This window comes from Pipistrellus hanaki, assembly GCF_964339955.1.
Source record: "Pipistrellus hanaki genome assembly, chromosome: 8".
NCBI classification, from domain to species: domain Eukaryota; kingdom Metazoa; phylum Chordata; class Mammalia; order Chiroptera; family Vespertilionidae; genus Pipistrellus; species Pipistrellus hanaki.
In genome coordinates, this window is record NC_140510.1 from 50,241,741 (window position 1) to 50,266,150 (window position 24,410).

General features: G+C 39.2%; 1 protein-coding gene across 11 annotated transcripts in view; it reads left to right on the plus strand.

Annotated features, from left to right (window-relative positions):
- OSBPL6 (oxysterol binding protein like 6) overlaps window positions 1–24,410 on the plus strand; it is a 167,527-nt gene that overhangs the window by 90,382 nt on the left and 52,735 nt on the right. For all 11 annotated transcript variants that reach the window (XM_084893065.1, XM_084893067.1, XM_084893073.1 and 8 more), the window contains 3 exons: window positions 375–590; window positions 17,344–17,436; window positions 24,048–24,170. In XM_084893065.1, the coding sequence (XP_084749191.1) occupies window positions 489–590; window positions 17,344–17,436; window positions 24,048–24,170 (318 nt within the window). In that variant the 5' untranslated portion in view covers window positions 375–488. The remainder of the gene's footprint in view (window positions 1–374; window positions 591–17,343; window positions 17,437–24,047; window positions 24,171–24,410) is intronic.

The following is a 24,410-nucleotide window of genomic DNA, read 5'->3' on the forward strand; positions in this document are numbered from 1 at the left end:
AATTCTCTCTCACCATTGATGTTTCTCTCTCTCCCTTCCCCTTCCTGTCTGAAATCAATAAAAATGTATTTAAAATAAATAAATAAATAAATAAATAAATAAATAATAAATAAAAACAAAAATTACAAGAGAAAAGTATGACTTTAGCATATAGTTTCTTTCCATTTTCCTCTGGAAAGACTTTTGTTACATATCAACACTTTTATTCTCCACCTTAAAAATGAAGAGGAAGAAATATTTCCTAATGTGCCAGAATTCTTCCTCTCACTAACATTTTAGTATTTTTCCTAAATATAAATTTACATGAGTTATATTTTGTTTGTTTTGCTTTCAGATGTTTTGGACACCCTCAATATTTACCTTCTCTTTTCTAGTCCACCCAGATTCTTGAAATGGACTGAAGCTGAAAATTCATCTACTTCTTTGTCTGAATTTGAGACACAATTGGGATGACCTTAAGTGCACATGACTAGACTCCAACTGCAGCAATGAGTTCGGACGAAAAGGGCGTCTCCCCTGCTCATAAAGCATCCACTCCAACCCACAGAAGTGCCTCCACTTCAACGTCCTCCCAAAGAGAGAGTAGACAGGTAAGAGAGGAGTATAAAGCGCATTTTGTTATTTTATGTAAACACGGTATCATTAGGATATGATGGGGTTGCTAATCATTCTGAAATTTTGTTGTGAAGATTTTTATTCTACAGGAAAACTCACTAATTTCTGTAGATCTATCTGGAATAGAGGATCCTGCTCTTGTGTTGTGTTGTTTTGTTTTTGTTTTGTTTTTTTTTGGTGGTTTTTTTTGTTGTTGTTATGTAGGACCCCTTTTTAGAGCACAGAGCACAAGAAAGGTAGCTAATAGCCCTGGAGAATTTTCCCACTCTTCACCTGGAGGCAGGAGCCAGCCATTGGACCTTAAATGTTGTGCTCTCCCTCTCTTCATCTGAGGAGATAGAAAGGCAAGGGTTTCCTTCCTATAACTCTCACCGGTTGCAAAGCACTGACTTCTGTTTGGTATTTCATGGAATCTGGTAACAAATTCAAGAATTAGATTATAAATAAAATTGTAGTATCATGAGATTAAGGGCAGTAAAACCTCAAAAAACAATGTTTAAAGTCAATAGAGAAAGTGATTTATTGTTGCTTAATTATCCCATTGAGCCAACTCTGTAAGCTATTTTTGTTGGCGGAGTTAATTCATTGCTACCTCAGTGGCTATTCCACAGTCAGAGTGTGGGGATTAGTCATATGAATTGTCTTCATTGTCAAAACAGGTGACTGTTTTGTCCAGTCCTTATCTCTGTATTGCTAGTTACCATTATAATATTATCTGTGATAGGATTTTTGTTGTGTAAATGGAAGTTCACAGCAATCCAGTGTTGTTAACTTTTTATAAAATCTTTTTCTTTAAGGGGACATTCAATTAGTAAACATTTTTACAAGGGTTTTTCCCTCCTATTTTATGTGTTCAAAATATATTGCCTGACACCAATCAGAAAGGATATGTGCACCCCTACATTCACAGCTGCATAATTTACAATAGCTAAGATTTGGAAACAGCTTAAGTGCCCATCAGCAGATTAGCGGATTAAAAAACTGTGGTACATATACACATGGAATTCTACACTGCTATTAAAAAAAAAAAAAAAAAAAAAGGATGTTTACCAGTTGCAAAAGCATGGATGGATCTGGAGAGCATCATACTAAGCTAAATAAGCCAGTTAGAGAAAGATAAATATCACATGATCTCACTCATTTGTGGAATATAATGAACAATATAAACTGATGAACAAAAATAGATCCAGAAGCAAAGAAGCATTGAACAGACCATCCAACCTCAGAGGGAAGGCAGGGGAGAGTTGAATGGGGAGTGGTTAAGAGATCAATCAGCCGAAACTGGTTTGGCTCAGTGGATAGAGCATCGGCCTGCAGACTGAAAGTTCCCAGGTTCGATTCCAGTCAAGGGCATGTACCTTGGTTGCAGGCACATCCCCAGTGGGGGTGTGTGCAAGAGGCAGCTGATCGATGATTCTCTCTCATTGATGTTTCTAACTCTCTATCCCTCTCTCTTCCTTTCTATAAAAAATCAATAAAATATATATATTAAAAAAAAGAGAGAGAGATCAAACAAAGGATTTGTATGCATGCATATAAGCATAACTAATGGACACACAGGTGTGTGAGGACATGTGCTTGGGGGTGAAAGCAGCTGGAGAGGTCAATGGGGGGAAAAAGAGATATGTAATACTTTAAGCAATGAAGAATTTAAATTTAAAAAAAAAACATATATTGGCTGGTTTCTAGAAGTACAAACATCAGTTATTCAGTTATCTATAATATAGATCTGAGCCAGTCCCAAATGTGATTTTATTCTTTTATTTTTTAAATATATTTTTATTGATTGCCAAGAGGGAGAGGGAGAGAGAGAGATAGAAACATCAATGATGGAAGAGAATCAGTGATCGACTGCCTCCTGCATTGATCCCCTACTGAGGATCAAGCCCACAACCCAAGCATGCCCTTGACTGGAATGGAACCCGGGACCCTTCAGTCAGCACGCTGACGCTCTATCCACTGAGCCAAACTGGCTAAAGTTGAATTCATTCTTTTAGATGGTGGGAATGCACTTCTGGACTTGTTCCTTGCAGAACATTCAGTCTACAAATCCTCCCAGCTCTCCCTCTCGCACTTCAGAGAGATTCCAGGAAAATTTATAAGAATCAGGGATTCTTTATGTTTATATCTTTTGCAGATTCTAAACAGATATTTCTACTATGGATCTTAGGGAATTTTGACATTGCTGTCCTTTGTTATAGAGTTCAAAGAGGACATCTACATTCTGTTTATTAGAAGCAGTTATGCTATTAAGTAAGTCTGTGAGTACACACAGATATAATGTTTATTGCATTGCATTTGTAAAGTAAAGGGAAGTAAAGTACCATGAATGAAAACATATTTATATTAAAGAACCACTGTGTGCTGAGATGTTTTCTGAATTTATCCATTTTAGTCTACCTGTCACCTGCTCTTTCCATCCTTTCTTGTTATGGCTTCTTCATTTTCCTCTTGCTTTGGGCATTTAAATGGAGAGACATTTTCAGCAGCATGGCCTTTCTGGCAGCCAGAGGAAAGAAGGAATGGACCTAGCTCATCCTGGCGCATTGTGGCAAATGGAAAACTGACGGCAGCCTTAGAAACATCCGTCATCCTTGTTGATCTGCCTGTTGCACCTAAGCTCCAGGACTAGCTTGCAAAACAAAGAAAAACCGAGACTCTATTCTGCCAGAGGGAGTGTGAAGGTGGAATGTGTGACGCCCAGCTGGCTTGTGCATGGAAAGGTTTATGATGGGAATAAAATAATCTATTCATAAGTGGATAATGAATTCTAGGAAACGAAGAGACCGTGCTCAGGTGTTTATTATTGTATAGAGAAAGAGTTTGCTTTCATTCCTGTTTACCTCAGCAAGTGGGAACTCTCCCAGATACTTTCTCCTCTGGTTCCTTCCTGCCTCCTGTTTTGTGTCTTTTCATCTTTCTCCAGGGAAAGAAGGAAAGACAGAACAATTACAGTTCTGTTTTTCCCCTCTCCTATCGCAGTTACTTCCTAGAATGCAGAATTATCTTGTGGAAATCAGGATTTTCAGTGATCTTGTGATGTGATATGATACAGTGTTTTTATAGGCATTTGTTTTTGTGTGATGACTGTTTTCATAGTGAAGGGACAGAGAGAAATTGTGACGAATTAGTCTTCATTGAATGTTACCATTCTCCTGATTTGACTGACATCTATGCAAGATGGTGCCAAATTGCAAAGTACATCCCTATTTCTCTCATAAATTGAACATACAGGTAAAGGATCTAGCACATAGCTGAGAATACAGCGATGCCTTTGTGTACTTTATTTGTCTCTCCTTTCATGTTCTAGCCCTAGATTACTAATTAATCGATTGGGCATTTCTACTTAACTGTACCACTGCCACCTTAAATCAATATGTGTGAACCAGTTTGCTGTTGGGATAATCATTCTGTTATTGACCTAGGTCAAAGCCATTCCTTTCCACTTTGCTTCTCTAACATTCAAATCGTTCTGTTATTGACCTAGGTCAAAGCCATTCCTTTCCACTTTGCTTCTCTAACATTCAAACGGTTAAAAAGTTCTATTGATTATTTTCTCCAAAGACCATAATTTATTTTATTCTTACTGTTCACTCCTTGGCCCAGACTCTTATCACCTCAACCCAGGATCCTGCAGAGTACTCTTGTCTCACCTTCTCACCATGGCCTCATAAGATCAAATTCCCTGAATATGGCAGATTCATGCTCAGAATCCTTCAAAGACTCTTAGCTACCTACACAATTAAGGCCATATTTTTTACTTGGTATTCAGTAGCCAGCCTCAGTGTCTCATTTCCCTCCCAACCTGTACAGTCTTCCTAAAAGTGCCATATCTCTTTCTCTGCATGGAATTCCTACCATCCCACTCTCAACCTGATACCTGCCTATGCTTCAGGGACCACTCATGGGACACTTTCACTGGCCTCTCAAACCTACAATACATTGCCCTTTCCCTCCTGTGTGTGTGTGTGTGTGTGTGTGTACATAATATATGTACACACACACACACACACACACACACACACATATTAATGTACTGTACTGTGAGCTCTTTTACAGACTACACACTCTAATTCTTCAGAAATGAGCCCTGTACTTCAAATGTTTTAGTATATCCTAGGGAATGTTTTTAAAGACCTGCAACAATATTAGTCTTGTCTTTTTTATTACAAAACTTCCATTCCAGATTTATTTGTCTTCTCCCAGCTTCCTTCCTCATAGATAAGTAAAACAAAGGTTTGCCAAGTATGTAGTAGGAACTGGCTGTCCTTCCTGTCTCTAAATTCTGTAGCCCACCAGGTGAAGAAGGGAAAGAAGTTGGGAAATAACATTATTTAGCGTTCCTGTGATTTCACTCAGTGTTTCTTCATCAACGAGAAGGTCAAGACTCCACTCAGTATTTAACAAGTTGGAAGACAAATAAATGCTATATTTATATTTTGGCCAGATCTGACATTAGATGTTAGAACATCTAACAAAATTAGCTGTGTGTGTGTGTGTGTGTGTGTGTGTGTGTGTGTGTGTGATCAACTATGACTCATAAGCTACAAGAAATATTCATAATAAAATTTTCAAAAAGGAAATAAAGTAGTTGATAAGATCAAATAAGCATTTGACTTGTGCATAAATAAGCATTTTCCATGTATGCACCAATGAAAGCTTATCCCTCGAGCTATTGCATGAAGAAAGGATTCATTTATCAAGTAAGTTAGAGAAATGCTAATCACAATATCTCTTTGCAATGTATATTAATAAATTAAGGACACCAGTAAAGTCTGTGGTTAGAACTTTATTTAACTAAGTACTTCCAGAATGTAGTACATTGTGGAATTTATTCTATTTCCCCAAGTCATGAATGTAAAAAATTCAGATTCTTTTTTCTATCAAGAAATTGGAAGATCTAGGAACAGTATGCCCAAGTTCCAAATGGCAACACCGGAAATGGTAATGTTCTTCCTTAGATGGGACATTTACTCTCCGATCAGCTCTTGTCTCTACCTCTCATTATTTTCTTTTTGTAAATATCCATATATTATTTTATTTTTAATTATACTTGACATGCAATATTCTACTAGTTTCAGGTGTACTACATAGTGATTTAACATTTGTATACTTTACCAAGTGATCACCCCAATAAGTCTAGTAACCATCTGTCTCGGTACATAGTTATTACAATATCATTGATTACATATTATACTAAAGGCCCAGTGCACGACATTTGTGCACTGGATGAGGGTGTCCCTCAGCCTGGCCTGAGCCATCTCACAATCTGAAAACCCTCAGGGGATGTCCACCTGCCAGTCAATAGTCAGAAATCCTTCTCACACAGTCTGGGACCCCTCGCTCCTTACTGCCTGTCTGCAGCAGAGGCAGGAAAGGCTCCCGCCACCACAACTGCACTCACCAGCTGTGAGCCCGGCTTCTGGCTGAGTCCGGCTTCTGTACTGACCACCAGGGGGCAGCTCCTTCATTGAGCGTCTACCCTCTGATGGTCAGTGCGTGTCATAGCGACCTGTTGTTTCGCTGTTCAGTTGATTTGCATATTAGGGTTTTAAATATTATATAGGATTATTGTCTATAGCAGCATACCTTACCTCTCCTTATTGTACTTCAGTACTTATTTGTGTTTCCCGCCTGGCTCCTGAAAACACTTGAATTTGCCACCAATGATCTTGTATATCAAGTCACCCATAGTAATATTTAAGCGACTAAGGGTGATTTCCACTTGGATGTTAAAAAGGCATTTCAAATTTAGCATGTTCCAAAGTGAACTAATTTTCCTCTCAAAACTACTCCTTCCCAGAATTCCTCATCTCAGTAAACAGAACTCTGTTCTTTCATTTGGTCAGGCCGAAAATCTTGCCAGGAGTCACCACTGACTCCTCTTGCCTTCTCACATGCCACTTCCACACCCTCAGTGAATCCTGTTGGTTCTGCCTTCAGGATGCACCTAAAATTTGACCACTGCTGACCACCTCCTCCCCCTTCACCCTGGTCTGCTCTTACTGAATACATTTTTAGGTGTTTCATTAGGACTATATAAACATCATCCCAAATGACCATAAATCTACAAAACTGCTTTATTTTACTCTCAACTTGAATAAATAGAAAATTTTACCCTCCCTCTGTCCAGTATCCACTGTAACTCTTCTAGGCTGTAAGTAAAATACTGTCCCAAACTTGAAGAAAAGCCCTGTGTAGATGTATACTTTAAAGTTCCAGACTTCTTGACTTCAAATCCTAACTAAGAGTTGATTTTTGTAATAATAATACTCAGTTTGTGAGGTCTCAAGGAAATAGACACTCTCGTGTACTATTGTTACGCATGTTAATTGATTCCACCAACATTTCTGCAATGAATGCGCATTGTTTCTATAGTAAAAACTATATATTTTTAAAGGTTATATTTTGTGAGTTAAGGTGTATGAACATGTGTGTGTGTGTGTGTGTGTGTTGTGTGTGTGTGTGTGTGTGTGTGTGTGTAGCCTCAAAACAGTATTTGGAAAATAGTAAATCTGATTTAAGTGTCAGCTATTTTAATAATAAAATTGTAATCCCTTACTCCATAAGTATAAGCTTTAAAATTTAATGAATATAAAGAATATGTCACATGGGAAACATGGAACAAATTTTTAAAACCATCTTTGAGGCTCTGAGGCAGATGTCTGCACATACCTTTCTGTGGCAATAAGACTACTCTTTGTCCTTTAAACTATCTGTATTTATCTCATGATAATTTCAGCATGTGGGAAAGTGGGAACTTAGACACTGAATATATTACAACACCTACTTATTCACTTTTTCATTCAGCAAATATTTATGAGTGCATATGGGTAAATCATAAACATATCTGCTCTGGATTTATAAGGGTGATTCAAACTAACCAACTCTACCTCAAATATACACACATAAATGTTAAGTAGATATATATAGGATTACTAGGGGAGGCATTTTGCTAGTGTTGTTAGCAAAGTTTTGTTATTGGTTATCATATTGAAAATCTTTGTTTTGGGTCATTTTAATAGCCGTGTACAAAATTACAAATTAACTTGACTTCAGTGATATTTTTAAGTCCCCTGTAATTGTTCTCTTGCCTTTTAAATTAACCCTACATGTTCTGGAGCCTTGGCTCTTGAAGTGGCTTGATATTTGTCCCCATTATTGGTCTTGCATTTATAATTGCTATAAAGAAGTGTGATGATATTTGCTGGGATTTCCTGTGATCTCCTGATATGTCTGTGAGTGTTAACAGTACAGGTGAGGAGCACATCCCCACTAAGATCTGGTTCTAGTACTTAAAGGCAACCACACTTTAAAAAGCTGTTTATCCACATGCCTTTTACCACTTTATAGTCAAGATCATGCAAGTATTCTTGGCCCCTAAATGGACCACTTGATGGGTCTGAACGGTATTTCTTCCAGTGCAAGGTTTCCAACAGCAGACCAGTCCAACGTGGAGCCATCGCTGTTGGTTCTTAATGAGCTTCATGTTTCTGTGCAGGAAAAGTCGAGACCGTGATGCCTTCCTTTCCCCCTCTTCAGGGATTTCCAGGTGCACTGTGTGGAATTTCTTCCAGCAACTATTTTTAAAACTTTCTACTTCCATTCATTTCAGTAATGCTTTATCTGGAGATCTATTATTAATGCAATTCTGCCATCTTTCCATGAGGGCAAGATAATTATTACTGTAGATAAAATAGGATTTCTGCTTCTTCAGTCATGGCCTTCTGGCTTTGGAAATTTAAATTTTCCATACTATTAAAAATATATTAATTCCTTGAAGAAAATTATTAAGAAGACAGCAGGCAAGTCAGTGCGCATGGTTTGCGACAGGAATTCAGAAGGATGCAGAGTCTGCATTGCCATCCGCTGCTGATGCTTTTCCCCTGGCGAGTATCACGGGCATTTGTCTCCACTCGCTGTGTCAGCTTTCTCATACATCCTGATGTGCTGGTCACAAGGTGCTGACTTCGGTTACTGGGTTGACCAGGTAACATGATGGCCATGTTGTTATGCATTCCAAAAAAGGCACCCAGGTGTCATATACCTGCAGGATGTCTGGACATATTTTTCTGTGGCAGTAAGAATACACAAGATTCCTACACATTTATTCTTAGAGCAGTTATAACTGAGATGTTAACTATGATTTGTTGAGTGCCTGCTGTGTGCCAGCCCCTGGGCAGTATTGTGCATATACTGGGTGCCAACTTCGTGACTTGCTGTGTCTTCTGAGGTAGATATTGCCATTCCCAAATTACAGATGGAGAACACTGATGCTGAGAGAGTTGTATGGTTTGCCAAGTCATGTGGTAATTGGCAGCATGAGGGTTGGTGTGCTTGTTTGTATGATGCAAAACTTAACTTTCTTTTCACTGTATTCCTGAAATAAGTGCTAACTGGCTTGCTCTTAATTCTTCTTCTTCTTCTTCTTCTTCTTCTTCTTCTTCTTCTTCTTCTTCTTCTTCTTCTTCTTCTTCTTCTTCTTTAATCTTTGTTGTTTAAAGTATTGCATATGTTTCCTTTTTCTCCCATTGACCTTTCCCCAGCCACTCCCACCCCCAGCACATGCCCTCACCCCCCTACTGACTGTGTCCATGGGTTATGCTCACATGCATGCATACAATTCCTTTGGTTGAACTTTTACTACCCGTGTCTCCTCCCTCCCCCCCACTCCCTCCTTCCTACTGAGGTTGGATGGTCTAGGCATTTATTCAAAGTAATTAAAAAAGATAAAGCACCCTATGTTCATTGCAGAATTATTTACAATAGCCAAGACATGGATACATGGATGCAGCTTAGGTGTCCGTCAACAGATGAATGGATGAAGAAGATGTGGTACATATGGGGGTGGAGGGGAGGCAGAAGTAGCTTTACAGTTGTTTGTATGGAAAATAATATAATAATCTATAATAATAAAAGCATAATATGCTAATTAGACTGGATGTCCTTCCAGATGACCTTCCTGATGAAGCCAGGGCTGCGAGGGAAGCCCAGGACCTGGGTGCCAGAGGGCAGCTGGTGCCAGCAGCTGGGAGAAGGAAGGCCTACTCTTGCATGAATTTCATGCATTGGGCCTCTAGTTGATAAATAATAATACAAGAATAAACTCTGTTTTTTTGCATACTCACAGCTGTAAACCTACTGTTATCCCACTCTGTGTATATATAATGCAATATAATTCAGCAATAAGAAAAGAATGAAATCTTGGCAATTGTGATAGCATGTATGGATCTAGAGCACATGTGTCAAACACAAGGCCCGCGGGCCAAATCCAGCCCGCCAGGCCTTGCAATGTGGCCCGCACCGCTCTGTCATCACTGCACTCCGCTGTCAGGTTATGACATTGTCAGTTTATGACTGTTCAGTAAACCATTCAGCCCGCGATTTAGGCTGGATTTTAGATTTTGGCCTCTTCTCTGATTGAGTTCGACACCCCTAATCTAGAGGATATTATGCTAATGAATTATGCCTGACAGAGAAAGACAAATACTATATTATTTCAATCATATGTAGAATATAGAATCAAAACAAGTGAACAAGCAACACTAAACAAAAACAGAGCCATGTATGGAGAGAATAAACTGATAGTTGTCAGAGGAGAGAAAGGTGGGGGGTTGTGTGCAAAAGGTAAAGGGGAATAAGAGGTACAAACTTTCAGTCCTATATAATAAAAGCATAATATGCAAATTGACCAAATAGCAGAATGACGGGCCAGGGGGCGGGGCTGGTGAGCAGGCAGCACCAGGTCAGCCAAGGCACATGCCAGTAGGCAGAGGGAGGGAACGGTGATGGGCGGGGAGGGGAGACACTGTGGCGACCAGCAGTGGCAGAGGGGTGTAGGGGGAGGGGGAGCGTCAGTTGGACAACTCCTGAAGGCTCCTGGACTATGAGAGGGTCCAGGCCGAGCTGAGGGACCCCTCTGAGTGTACAAATTTTCATCCACCGGGCCTCTAGTTATAAAATAAGTCACGGGGATGTAATGTACAGATAAGCAATATAATATAATCAATAATGCAATAACTGCACAGTTCCCGATGGTTACCAGACATATTGTGGTGATCACAACATAAGGAATATAAATGTGGATTTACTATTTTGCACACCTGCAATCTATATAATATTGTGTGCCAACTATACTCTAATTTTTAAAAGTACTTTAGAAGTTTCTAAATTATTTTGGATATTTTTAAAAACATTTTATATAATTCATAAATATAAAACTAGAGTAGATAAAATAATCAGATGAACAGTTTAAATGGAGTTAACTTTCAGAGAGCAATGGTCCAATTCCCCTTATTACTATCCTAAATTTGTGTGAAAAGTGAGTCTACAGAAATTTGTAACCACAGCCTAAAAAATTTCCAGCAGTTCCTTTATGTCTTTGAATTAAAGTAAAATTAAATTAAATGACAAGTTCAACAAACCAAGAGACCTGTTCGGCAGATCATGTGGACTCCCAATTTGAGAGTCATGTTCCTGTCTGCGGAGTTGCACTAAGCTATTCAGCTATTATTAAGCGTCTCATTGTCTGTATGTTTACCCACATAATTGATATAGGGTAAACCAGACTGTAGTCATGTTGGCAGCTTTCCACTTGCTGCCCGGGAGACTTTCAGATTAGTGAATACTAACTGGGAACAAACTTTTACCAAATTGATGAGCTGCAGTGAAATTATGTGTTCTAGACTCCTGATTCTATGCTAAATATGCATCAAGTCTATCCGAGCAGGGACCACAAAGGGCAGGTAAGTACTTCTACCTTCTCTGTGTGCTCCAGATTCTTTAAAAAACCTAACTGGAACCAACTTGCGTTCATCACTTGTCACAAATGTACCACTCTGGTGAGGGATACTGATACTGGGGAAGGCTATGCATGTGTGTGTGGGCAGAGGTATATGGGAATCATGGTACCTTCCCATTAATTTTGCTGTGATGTTAAAACTACTCTAAAAATAAGTCATTAAAAAAAAGGCAAAAAGTTGACCTGGAAATTAAGTTGTAATTTTAGTATTTGAGGAAAAGCTTGATTTTAAAAGATGAATTAACACTTCATGTAACTATATATTTAACCTGCTTATATAATACATATAACACCTTTGAAGGTATGTGGCATCTGTTTACAAGTCATTGGGGAAGAAACTGAAAATAGCAGCTGGTGGAGAAAAAGTACAAAAATAGCACAAATCATTATCTTAAAGATAACCTGATGAAAAGAATTAATTTTTGTTAATTAGATTTGATGTATTTGCCAATGACCAGTCACAGTTTTAAAACTAGTAACCAAGAGCTCCAGGATTAATCCACTCCATGCTTCCATTTTAAAATTTTTCATTTTATTCTTTTTACTTTAATGCAAAAAAGTTGAGTTCTTTAAATGTTTTCTAAAATTTTATCCTATTAGAGTTGTGATTTTTATAATTCAGAGATGAAGCTAAAGAAGTTTAATGCCTAATCATGTGTTAATGATTACTGAAGGACTGTGCTCTACAAATTAATCAGAGAGCACCGAAAAATTCCAGAACATTTTGACTGGCTGCACTGTTCAGGGTCTTGTGCTAGAATGGGGTGGGCTGGGGGGTAAAAGGAGAGGGATACCAAGATGAAGATGAACTGGTCCCTCCCTCCAAGTTGCACCCAGTTTAACTAGAGTCCAGGGTATGGTAAGTTTGAAAACTGTCTTCTTCATAAATGTGCTTAGCTAGTTCATTAAAGTAATGAATGGTTTTCTGTGTGGTTCTGTAACTTCAGGCATATGCTTTTGAATTTAAAAACTGTAAGATTGAAGACAGTCCATTAAGGTAGTAGATTAATTTTCTATTATTGGATAGATAATGATAGTTAGGTTCTAGCGATATACAAATAGAGAGTGGACCAAAAGTCAATTTACAATTATTTGTATGGGAAATAATACAATCCTATATAATAAAAGAGTAATATGCAGATTGACCATCACTCCAACACACAATATGGCTGCCCCCATGGGGTCAAAGATCCTGCTCCCAAGTGAACACAAGATGGCCACCAAAAGATGGCCAGCAGGGAAGGGCAGTTGGGAGGCACCAGCCCTGCAAGGGAGGGCAGTTGAAAGAGACCAGGCCTGCAAGGGAGGGCAGTTGGAGGCAATCAACCCTGCAGGGGAGGGCAGTTAGGGGTGACAAGGCCAGCAGAGGACAGAAGTTGGGGGCAAACAGGCTGGCAGGAGAGCAGTTAGACATCAGTCAGGCTGGCATGGGAGTGTTTAGGGGGTGACCAGGCTGGCAGGCAGAAGCGGTTAGGGGCAATCAGGAAGGCAGGCAGGCGAGCAGTTGGGAGCCTGCAGTCCTGGACTGTGAGAAGGATGTCTGACTGCCCGTTTAGGTCCAATCCCACCAGGATCGGGTCTAAACGGGCAGTGGGACATCCCTCGAGGGGTCCCAGATTGGAGAGGTTTAGGCTTGGCTGACGGACACCTCCCCTGTCCCGTGCATGAATTTCGTGCACCGGGCCTCTTGTAAATAATAAACAAGAATAAATTCTGTTTTGAGTACTCACAACTGTAAACCTACTTTTGCCTACCTTGTATAAGACTGCTCAAGTTTATATAAGAGTATTTGGCTTCTTTGTTATCATTCTGGAGGTTAAATGAAATAACTTATTTTTTGAAGCTAGATTACATTTATAATGGGTAGTTTTATAAATTATGCTTTAATTTTTCAGTAAAATATGTACTCATTTGTGGTAATAAAAATATTCATTTACTTGCTATTTTTTAGTAACTATTTTTTTTATGATTTTCTGTATCTTGGCAAATCAACCAAATTTAGGGTATTTTTCACTCAGCTTGAATGTGTACTATATTGTACTATGTTTGAAATGAATGAGCCTCTTTGCTCCCATAATATAAACTATTTTGTAGAATCAGGTGGAGAAGAAACTAATATGTTCCTTGTAACAGGTATTGGGGTAATTTATAGATTCTGTCTTGGTTTGTTTGGTCTCTAACCCTTCTTATCCACAAAATCCTAGCAACATTTTAAGTATCCCCGGGCAACTATAGAAGCAAGACTCTTTCTATCACACTTTAAATACCCTGAATTGATTCCTCTGTCTGTGGCTTGGTTCGGAAATTAGGGGATTTAGTTTGCTTCCCCTGGCTAAATTCCTGAATTAATCCTTTATTTTCTGCTTACATAGTTGCTAAGGTCGAGTTTCTTTCCAAGTTCTCCTTTTCTTACCATGTTTATTTGTTGGGGGCTGAGGGGTGGAGGGTGAGGAGGCAAAGTATGTGTACTTGATTGCCCAGCAACCTACAAGTCTAAGGATAGGGTAAGATCCTTAAAGAGAAACTCAGACCAAAGATATTTCACTGGAAAAAATAAAGTAAGCTAAAGCCGTAGCCACATGGAACAAGATGAATGCTTGTGTTTAAAACAATTTTTGTTCAGCCTTATTTGGACTTTTGTATAATAAGGCCTCTCTCTTCTCTCGTCTCTTTTGTTCTCTGGCATGCTGTAACCTGCACTTGACACAGTACAGGTGTCTAACAGTGATCGGTAGATTAATTGAGCCAGCACACAAGTGAATGAATGAGTGACACCTATCACTGGCAGTCTCTGGTTTTCTGCTTTATTATATTTACTTTACTGAACGTTTTGGTTGACATTCTATTAAATAGTGAGGGAAGAACTGTGTAGTTTCTAAAATATTCTATTTCTTGATTTTTTAAAATGCTATCTTGAAAACTGTTTTTTTCCTGAGGAATTTATCTCAAATTATGAAGTTATTTATATCTCTGTGGTGGAGTGACACCTATATGTCTTTACTGCTTGTGGTTCTTTTTTAGAAAAATCAACGTAATACATTTGAAAAATAAGTTTATGTTTTTTTTAGTTTTATAGAATATACATTTAGAGGAGTTTTGCTCAGATGTTTTTGAAGAGTATATGACATAAGGTTTATTTCCCTCTAATAGCTTGTGTAATGTCTCAGGATAGTTTGGGGTTATTAATGAATAGATTTATATAATTTAGGTTAACTAGTGTTAAAGAAAATTTTAAATGTGTTCGTTTTTAAACAGTGCTTTTCCTCAAAAGAAGCATTATGAGAAATAGAATAACCTACATGCAGTCAGAATTCTCCATTTTAATAATAAACACAACATTTTAAAAAGTAGTTCTTCTAGAACAGTCGTTCTCAAATTTCTGGTTTTAGGAACCCTTTACCATCTTAAAAATGATTGAAGGCTTTAAAGAGCTTTTGTTTGTGTAGGTTATATCTATTTACATTTATTGTGTTAGAAATTAAAATGGGTAGAATTTTAAAATATTCCTAAATTTATTTAAAAATAGCAATAGACCATCACATGTTAGCCTAGGATCCTATTCAAAATATCAACATGAACAGAAAAATAATGCCATTCCTAGGTGGTTGGTTCCCATTTTGTCTGTTGAAGATCTGAACACACATCTCATCTTTCACTCCATCGTATGCCTTGGCTTTTGATTCTCCCATCAAAAGGCATTGGCACAGGTATGGGTGCTCAGCCACATTTATCATTTTTCTCTGCTAATTTAATTAAGTCTGGGAATGGAAAAAGCAGAGTCCCAGTTACCGTATTTTTCGGACCATAAGACGCACTTTTTTCCCCCCCAGAAGTGGGGGGGGAAAAGTCCCTGCGTCTTATGGTCCAAATATAGCCTACACATATACTGTAAAAAAAAAAAGTTTTTTTACTTGCCCAGCACTGTGTGGTCTCTGTGTGCTTGCCCGGCTCTAAAATGGTTCTAAATGCTGCTGTTTACTTTACAGGGTTGATTACATGTGTTTATGACTGTGATGTTGGGTTTTAATGCACATAAAATATTTTAGGACACTATTTGTTTCAGAATCTTTTTTTCTTCATTTCCCTTCTCTAAAAACTGGTGCGTCTTATGGTCCGGTGCATCTTATGGTCCGAAAAATACGGTAATGCTTAAATTGTCCTTTGGTACTGTAGCTGTCAAATCAGGAATTCTTGCTAACCTCTGCCCCATTATATTTGGTGTGAAAATATCTGTTCTTATCTTCTGTTTTCTCACAAATTGGAAGAATGAGAGCAATTCATAAATCTTTTCCTTCAGTTGTTTTTTTTTTTTAATAAATGGCTCAAAATGCATTTAGGTAGGATTTTTAAAATCTGTGATCAGACTCCTTGTTTTCAAGATAATAGAAATAAGCTAAAGCTTTAAACTTACAAAGAAATTAGAATAATTGGCTCAGTTCAAAGTGTCATTTTCTTTACGAAAGAGCAAATGTTAATCTAATAGTTTTCCAGTGATATATCAAAAATAGAGGGCTCAATAAGTAAATAAAATACCAACCTGTCTATTGAAAAAATGAAATAACTAGAGTAAAAACATTATATTTCATTTTCAGCCTACGTCTGAGAATCCACTACACTGAGTTCTTTGATGTCTTTCAAAATTATTCTCCCATAGAAAGTTCTTCATGTCTTTTCATATGTACAGGTAATATCCACTTATTGCATTAAAAAATTAGAAAAATATTAAGAAGCAATTAAAAATTATCTATCATCCCTCCACCTTTGGATAGCTACAGTTCTATTCAAACATTCTGAAATATATTTTGATTATATTATAACATCATTATATTCTGTATACTTTTTTATAGCCTGATTTTTCAGTTGACAGAACACTATGAGTATTTTTACATATCAGTTCACAGGGATCCATATTGTCATCTTTAATCATTCCGTACTATTTCCTTATGTTTGTATTATTCATATATATATATATATTTTCTACTACAACAAATCATGCTTGAGTAAACATATCTGTTTTTACATATTTGCATAAGTATTTGATTATTTCCTTGGGGTGAAAATTTAGCTGTAAGATTGCTGCGTAAATGAGGCAATCCAAAAAAGTTTTTAATAAATTTGCAAAATTCCTCTTTAGCTAGATCATACCCAATTTATACTCCCTTTCCTCCAACCCTAATCCATTCTCTAATGGTTTAAAAAAAATCATTTTTATTTTGGTTTTCATTTCTTTGAATACTTCTGAGGCTCAGGTGAACATCTTTTCAAATGTTCTGTGTGAGTTCTCTGTTCATGTGCTTTACCTATTTTTCTGTTGGAATGTTATCCAACTGATCAATGAATATTCAGATCAATGAAGACTATAGTCTTTGTAAAGGACATCTACTGTCTATTGTATTTAATGAGTTGTTTTCTCTTCTGTGCACTTAAGAATTATTATAAGACGTTATCATATAATAATTATAATGTTATAATGTAATTATCTCATAGGGATTATAAGAAACTCTAAACACTAAATGGTATTAAAGCTCTGGGCTTTTTGACTTAAAATTTTCTCTTTGTATAGTGCCATTGGAGAGGTAAGCAGATATTCTTGCGTAAGGCTAATTGTGTATGTAGTCGATGTATTAATGTTTTAAAAAAAATTTGTGTGGTCCCTGACTCCTACTTTAAGATTGAATCCAAAATGTAGGACTAGTTCAGCAGCAGATCGATAAGAGGGGACAACAGAATCCTGGCTGCGATTTTTCTGACTATTCCTACTGCCTTTGTTCTCCTCAAGAGCCCGCAGTTTCTAACATAGCTCACTGTCTCGTTCCCAGGTGGCCACGTGATCTCACCACCCCCCCCCCCACCCCACCCCCCCCCCCCCCCCGTGCCATCCACATGAGAAATGGCTTATCTAACCCTCGGTTGTATTCTTTACTCAGAGCTCCCACGTACTGGAGAGGACTGCTTCCTCTGGCACCGAGGCCTCCATAAGTCGGCAATTGCTGGAACCGGAGCCAGTTCCCATCTCCAAGGTCAGTGATGGACTGCGGTGCTCTCAGAAGGCCTGGCCAGCTGCACTGCAAATAACTCACACCTGCCTCCCCTGGGGTAGCTGAGGCGCCCCCTGCTGGGCTGCTCTTGCACTTCTTTCTGCATGCAGTGTGTTGGGTTTCTTTGCCTGTGTAAGGAGGGGGATGAAAGTATATTTCTCTGCGATTTTCAGGATTACATATAGAAGCCCAGCATTCTCTATCTTTTTGGAAAAGTACAAGAGAAACTATTGTTATTCCCCATTGGAGAGCTGAGAAAATATTTCTGTATCAAACTAATGGAGGGAAAAATAACTAGGTCCAATAATAATGTACCATATTGCCATGCACTGCATACCAGGAAATATGCTAAATGCTGAAATATATTATCCATTTAATATAACCCTATGAACGGTCTTATGTAGTGTAGGTGTTTATTACATTTTTTTTTAAATATCGAAACTGAGAATTTGTCACTTGCTCAAAGACAAAAAGAAAAAAGCTGCTAAGGGCAGAGCAGGCATTCAGACGTAGCCTTCGGTTAAATTGCACCTCACCTGCGGGTAACCCAGTAGCCACCCAGCAGGGCTGTTTTACACTCCAAGTCCCCGGCTCGTTCTTACCTCTGGCCTTCCTCGCCATGAGCTGAGGAGAACCTGCCGATGATTAATACCTTTCTCGTCTCGTGGAAGCCAGTGTTCCCACACCTTCAGCCTTCTCTTCCTAGGACTAGCGAAATATCTGAACTCACTTTGTCTAAAAGGCAAAAACCACAAAGGAGAGGAGACGTCATCCTACTCACCCCAGCCCCCCTGGTTCCCTGAGATTTGCCGTGAGCTGGCTCCCCTGTCAAGAAACTCAGAAAGCCCTCGCTGGTCTGACTCAGTAGACAGAGCATTGGCCTGCGAACTGAAAGGTTCCAGGTTCAATTCTGGTCAAGGGCACATGCTCGGGTTGTGGGCTCGACCCCAGTGGGGGACTTGCAGGAGGCAACTGATCCATGATTCTCTCTCATCATGAATGTTTCCATCTCCCTCTTCCTTCCTCTCTGAAATTAATAAAGATATATTTTTTAAAAAAGAAACTCAGAAAACAGAATACTTGGGGATTTTGAAATTAAATATAAAAATAGCGCTTTACTCCCAAAACATTTCAACTTCCAAATACTAGTCTATATAACTGACCCAACCACTCCCCTTGTCTTTTATTAAACAGACCCTTGAAGAAAAGAACACTCTACTACACTAGTGTTGTGGACTTATGTACACTGTACCTCGGTATATTTTGAAGCTATTACAAGCTGAGAAGTAGACTGCTAAACTAAGGAAAGGGGGAGTTATCAAACTACAAAAAATTTAAAAATGATATGATTTCTATTGGAATGGCAAATAGGGAATGTTTACTTGGTGAATATAAGTAGTCATCTCTTTGAAACATCAGTTTTTTCTTATAGGCAGCTAAGGGAGAGAGAACAGATAAATAAAGTAAATGCAGAAGCAATGGGAAGGGCAGCTACCATTTATTAAGCACCCATCTTGAGTCAGGCACTGGATTAGTACATATGTTTCCTCTATTGGTCAGCCCCCAACTCCACGAAGTGAGCACTGACGATATTCTCATTTATGGAGACAGAGAGTAATTGTCCAGCGTCAGATAGCTGGGAAGTATGTGACACAGCAGAGGGGAACAGAGACATGGTGGTGAGAGATACTCAGAGAAAGGAAGACTTGGAGACATACACTGAGTGGCCAGATTATTATGATCTCTGAACACATAATAATCTGGCCACTCAGTGTGTATAGATAGATAGATTATATAGATATAGATGTAGATATAGATATAGATGTAGATGTAGATATATAGATATGGATATGGATATGGATATAGATATAGATATAGATATAGATATAGATATAGATATAGATATAGATATATTTTAGAGGCCTGGTGCATGAATTCATGCATGGGTGGGGTCTGGCCAGCCTGGTCAGGGGGAAGGAGCATGGGCTGTTGGCTGGCCTGCCTGATGGTTGAACTCCTGTTCGAGGGGACAATTTGCATATTAGCCTTTTAATATATAGGATATACACTGAGTGGCCAGATTATTATGGGTTCAGAGATCATAATAATCTGGCAACTCAGTGTATACAGAAACAGAAAGGAGAGGTGCTGATATTAAAACAACTAGGGAGCACCAGGCACACAAAACATACTCCAGCTCTGACCCTTCCACCAGCTGCATCTGCAGCCTCTTTGGCATCTCACTTTATAGTCCAGCTACCTCCACCTGCAGGCAGTTCCCCACAGTAGCCACGCTCTTTCCTCTTCAGCTGGGGGTCTACCCCTTGCACTAAGCCTACCTGGAGTGCTCCCTCCTCCCCTCCCCTTCCTTGACCTGGCTAAGTTAGACTCCTGGTCAAACTCAGAAAACAGAATGCCTTTTTCAAATGCTGATCACCTTTCTACCCAGCCCACCCTCAGCCCCAGACCACTTGGTGTAGCCAGTCCCATCACTACCACATCCATTTCTTTATTTCACATTCTTCCTTAAGTCAGGTTCCCTAGAAGAACATCCTGACTCTGGGTGCTTGTAATTTGCTGGGGAGAGGGACTTTGGGAGGGGTCAGGGCAGGTGGAGCTAAGCAAAAAGGGCTTTCAGCCGGAGTTCAGAGCTCCGAGCCATGAGTTGGATCACAGAGTTGGTTTCGCCCTGAGGCAAGGAGGACTTTTTGTTCCCTCAACCCTTTGTACCTTGGTGTCCTTCAGTCCTTGAGAGCCAAGGGGGAGAGGTGCTGCAGCATAATTTCCCAGGCCTGAAGCCCCAGTTCGGTGAAAACAGCTTTCCCCCCCTAGCCCTAGCAGTTCCCAGTGCTCACAGCAGCTGGGGCCTGGGTCCTCGGGCCTGATTCAGGATCTGGGTAAGGCACCAGCAGCAGCCACTCCCCATTACTCCTCCATGCTATCGTCTACTTGGATCTTGCTGCCTGATTAATACTCGTGTTTTTGTGTTAATGGATACCACATATGTGGGGGCACCATGAAACCAGAGGGTCCAGACACCATCTCTCAGGAGAGAAGATGGGCTTCCTGGGCTCTGGTGGTGGTGGAAGAACATTATTTGAAATACACATTGTCCTGTCTCGGGATGTGTTCAAATTCTTTGGTTCTTTCGCCTCCTAAAGCATTCTCTCACCCGCCCACCCACACATGCAGGCACAAAGAGTATGCCCTTAAGAAAGGAAATGTCTCTGGTTATGTTTTTCCCCCCCAAATGAACAAACTAGGGCTGTTATTAGGTTACTTCCTGTGTTTAGTTATTATTATTAGATCAAAAATATTACCAAAACCTCTATAATGGCAAAAAAAAGTTTATGTATCTGACTAGAGTCAAGTACTGACATGATCACATTAGGGCTTTTGGCTCTGTTCCTATTATAAGTAAACCAATGAAAATTGAAGACTTTTAATATCAACTGAAATTTTAAAAAAAAATTTTTCTTCAATTTTCAAAGAGTAATTTTAGCTTTCTTAAGATCGACCTAGTCTACTAAGCAGAGATGGGTTGTGTTAAATACTGAGCTGAGATGTTTCATTTATTTCACACCTTGTTTATATCATTATCATCAACGTTCATAATTGAATAGGGAGAATGCTGTTTGCTCTGGCTTTATCAGATGGACAGTTTATTTAACTGCAGGAACTCCACTAGGATTCTTCTCAATTACTTTTGCTGGGTTTAGTAATTCTGCATCAGAGTGAATGGAATTATTTGCTCAGAGCTGCCTCATTTATAATGAAGAAATACATTTTAACTTTTCATCTGTTCTTTCTTACCCCTTTTTGTTTCCTCTTTAGTTAAACTTTCAAAGAAGAAAAAAATGAGTGTGTTAAAATCAATAACCATAGCCCCTTAGGAACAAGCTGTTATTACATTCTGAGTTTCATTAGGAAAAAAATTTAAAAACATCAATACTTATTAAATGTTTCCATTTTCTCGAATAATTGAGAGTGTTAATTGAGAGTGTTCATCATACGCACCCACCCACACACACTCAGGGAATAAATCAAAGATGAACACTAGCCTTAAAATAAGGTAAGATCTAGCCAATAATAGCAATGCTATTCTTTTAGAGATGCTATCCATGGATGGGGCTACCAAAAATAGAAATGTCATTAAGCACAGTTGATACCTCTCTAAGAACAGAAAGAGTGCTAATGGATATATTCGTTTCTTGAGTATACCGAACTTTAAAAAAGAAATCAGTAGAAATCCATCATTTTTACCTGCTTTTTTAGTAAGAATAGGAAGCCAAAGATACTGTACTTTGCGTAAGAACATTCTTTCTTCTTCTGTTATTCTAACACTAGAGGCCCGATGCATGAAATTTATGCAAGGAGCTCGGCCCTCACAGCCCCGGCTTCATCCAGAAAGTCATCCAAAAGGACGTCCAGTCTAATTAGCATATTACGCTTTTATTATTATAGATTATTCATAAACTGTATTCTCCTGTTGAATTGCAGTTCACTGTTAAAAAATGAGAATGCAAAGGCACCCCTTTGTTTTCTGGATGACAGTACCACCTTCACTTGTACAGAAAACATGGTATACAGCCTGAAATTCTCATTTGCAACCTTTTTAAAATTCCTTTGTCTAATTAAGAACTTTGACCAGATCTATCCCCATTTCTGACATTATTATCTTCAAATAGAAAATCACTTTTGGGGTCTTCTTACAGGTCCTTTTTCTTAAAAACAAGCAAACACATTTTAGTGATGCATAATTTTACAGATCCTTTAAAGTAGGGGTGTCGAACTCAATCAGAGAAGGGGCCAAAATCTAAAATCCAGCCTAAATCGCGGGCCGAATGGTTTACTGAACAGTCATAAACTGACAATGTCATAAACTGACAGCGGAGTGCAGTGATGACAGCGCGGTGCGGGCCACGTTGCAAGGCCTGGCGGGCTGGATTTGGCCAGCGGGCCTTGTGTTTGACACATGTGCTTTAAAGGGTTCTTAATGTTGCCACATAAAAACTGGTGGGTGTGCTTCTTTAAGGCCTGTAGTTCATTCACTAAGCACCCCTCAGATGACAAAGAAGATAAAAAATGACACTGGTCTCCGTTTAGTTTTCCTGGGACTTTGTGGGAACGTGTGTGTTGTAGGGTTGGGCTTGGAAAGGATCGAAGCATGATGCTGGCTTAGAGGGCTTTTCAGAAGTCAGGAATGTCTCCCAGCCTTCATGATGTTAGAATGAAGCAATGTTCAGCCACATGACCTGGAAACATCACTTCCTGTGAAAAGTCCACCCCATTCACACATATTTGGATTTGGATATTGATTTGATGTTTATCGCTCTCCCTCTCTCTTCCTCTCTGAAATCAATTTTTTTTAAAAAAAATTATTTTTAAAGAAATTACCTGGTCCAGAGATTTAAAACCCAGGATATTGCTAAGGGCCAGTCAGCGGCGGAAGCAGGTCCCCAGGGGAGTGTGGGGGGCACTGTGCCAGCCTAAAGATGGGCATCCTTCTCTCAGGCCATGCGCACTGTTGCCAGATCTTACAGGCTTTCACAAAACACTGGAAATTCGGATTTTTAAAATCTGAAATCTTCTGATTTTTAAATGTTGACAATTCATAAAAAAAATTATAAAAACAGTAGATGAACAAAACATGTCTTATGGCAGAGGAAACTGTGATTGAGTTCCTTTTTTTAACAAGAGAAGACGTTTGTGTGGACGTGAGCATCCCAGATACCTGGGCTCGCAGTGTGTTGCCAAGGGTGTGTGTGTCTCAGAATGCATGCCTTGGAAACGCGGGGACCTTTGGATGTGTTTGGCAAGCAGGAGGCTTTGTGTGCACTCTGCAATGCACACGGCTTCACCGAGGAGGAACGGCCCCACAGCGCTGCTCTTCAGCTTAAGGTCATGAACCACTTAGACCCCTGCAGCCTTTCCATTTCTGCTCAAAGAGCGAGATCCACGCACTAATTGAACATTTGCCATCAAAACAGTCTTATCTGAAAAGGTTAAAGTGCCTCTGTGCCCACAGATGCACTGTCTGGAAAAATGCATTTTAAACCTTCTGAGTACATGCCCTAGCCGATTTGGCTCGGTGGAAAGAGCATTGGCCCGGGTTCAATTCTGGTCAAGGGCATGTTACCTTGGTTGCAGGCTCAATCCTCAGACCTGGTCGGGGCACGTGCAAAGGCAACCAATCAATGTGTCTATGTCTCTCCCTCCCTCTTTCCCTCCCTCCCTCCTTTCTACTCTCTTTAAAAATCAATGGGAAAATGTCCTTAGGTGAAGATTAACAAAAACAAAACAAAACAAAAAAACCTTCTGAGTATAGGCAATTGAAATCTCATGCTATCCCAACCTCCAACTCCATCTTGTGTCTGATGGATCCAGACTTCCAAGTCTACCTGGAAGCTCATTTTAACTTCACCTCTAAATCCTTAGCTGGATCTGATGTCGGAATTTGCTCCAGAATGTTGCTCATACTCCCAGTGGGTCCGACGCTGCTTCAAAAGCACCTTCTTCTACTTAAGAATCTGTTGTAAGTGTGTCATCAAGCGCCAAGAAACACGTGATTTGCCTTTCTTCTTTTCTCTCAGGAAGCTGACAGCTGGGAAATTATAGAAGGGTTGAAAATAGGCCAAACCAATGTCCAGAGACCAGACAAACATGAAGGCTTTATGCTGAAGAAAAGAAAATGGCCTTTAAAAGGCTGGCACAAGGTAACATTTCCATCCTTTTCATCTCCGGCTCATCTTTGCAAATAGAGGATCTGATTTGGTGTTATTAGGTGGGAAGCCGAGAGGGTGGCTGTATGTGTAAACTAATTCTCGAGGCTTCTTTCAACCATTTGGGCTGCATGCAACCTGTTGTACCTGTTTGAGGCTGAGATCTGTAATAACTGTGTGCAGGGGAGAATTATTTTTAAAATAACTTATTTTTATATTGTCAATCCAGTTTGT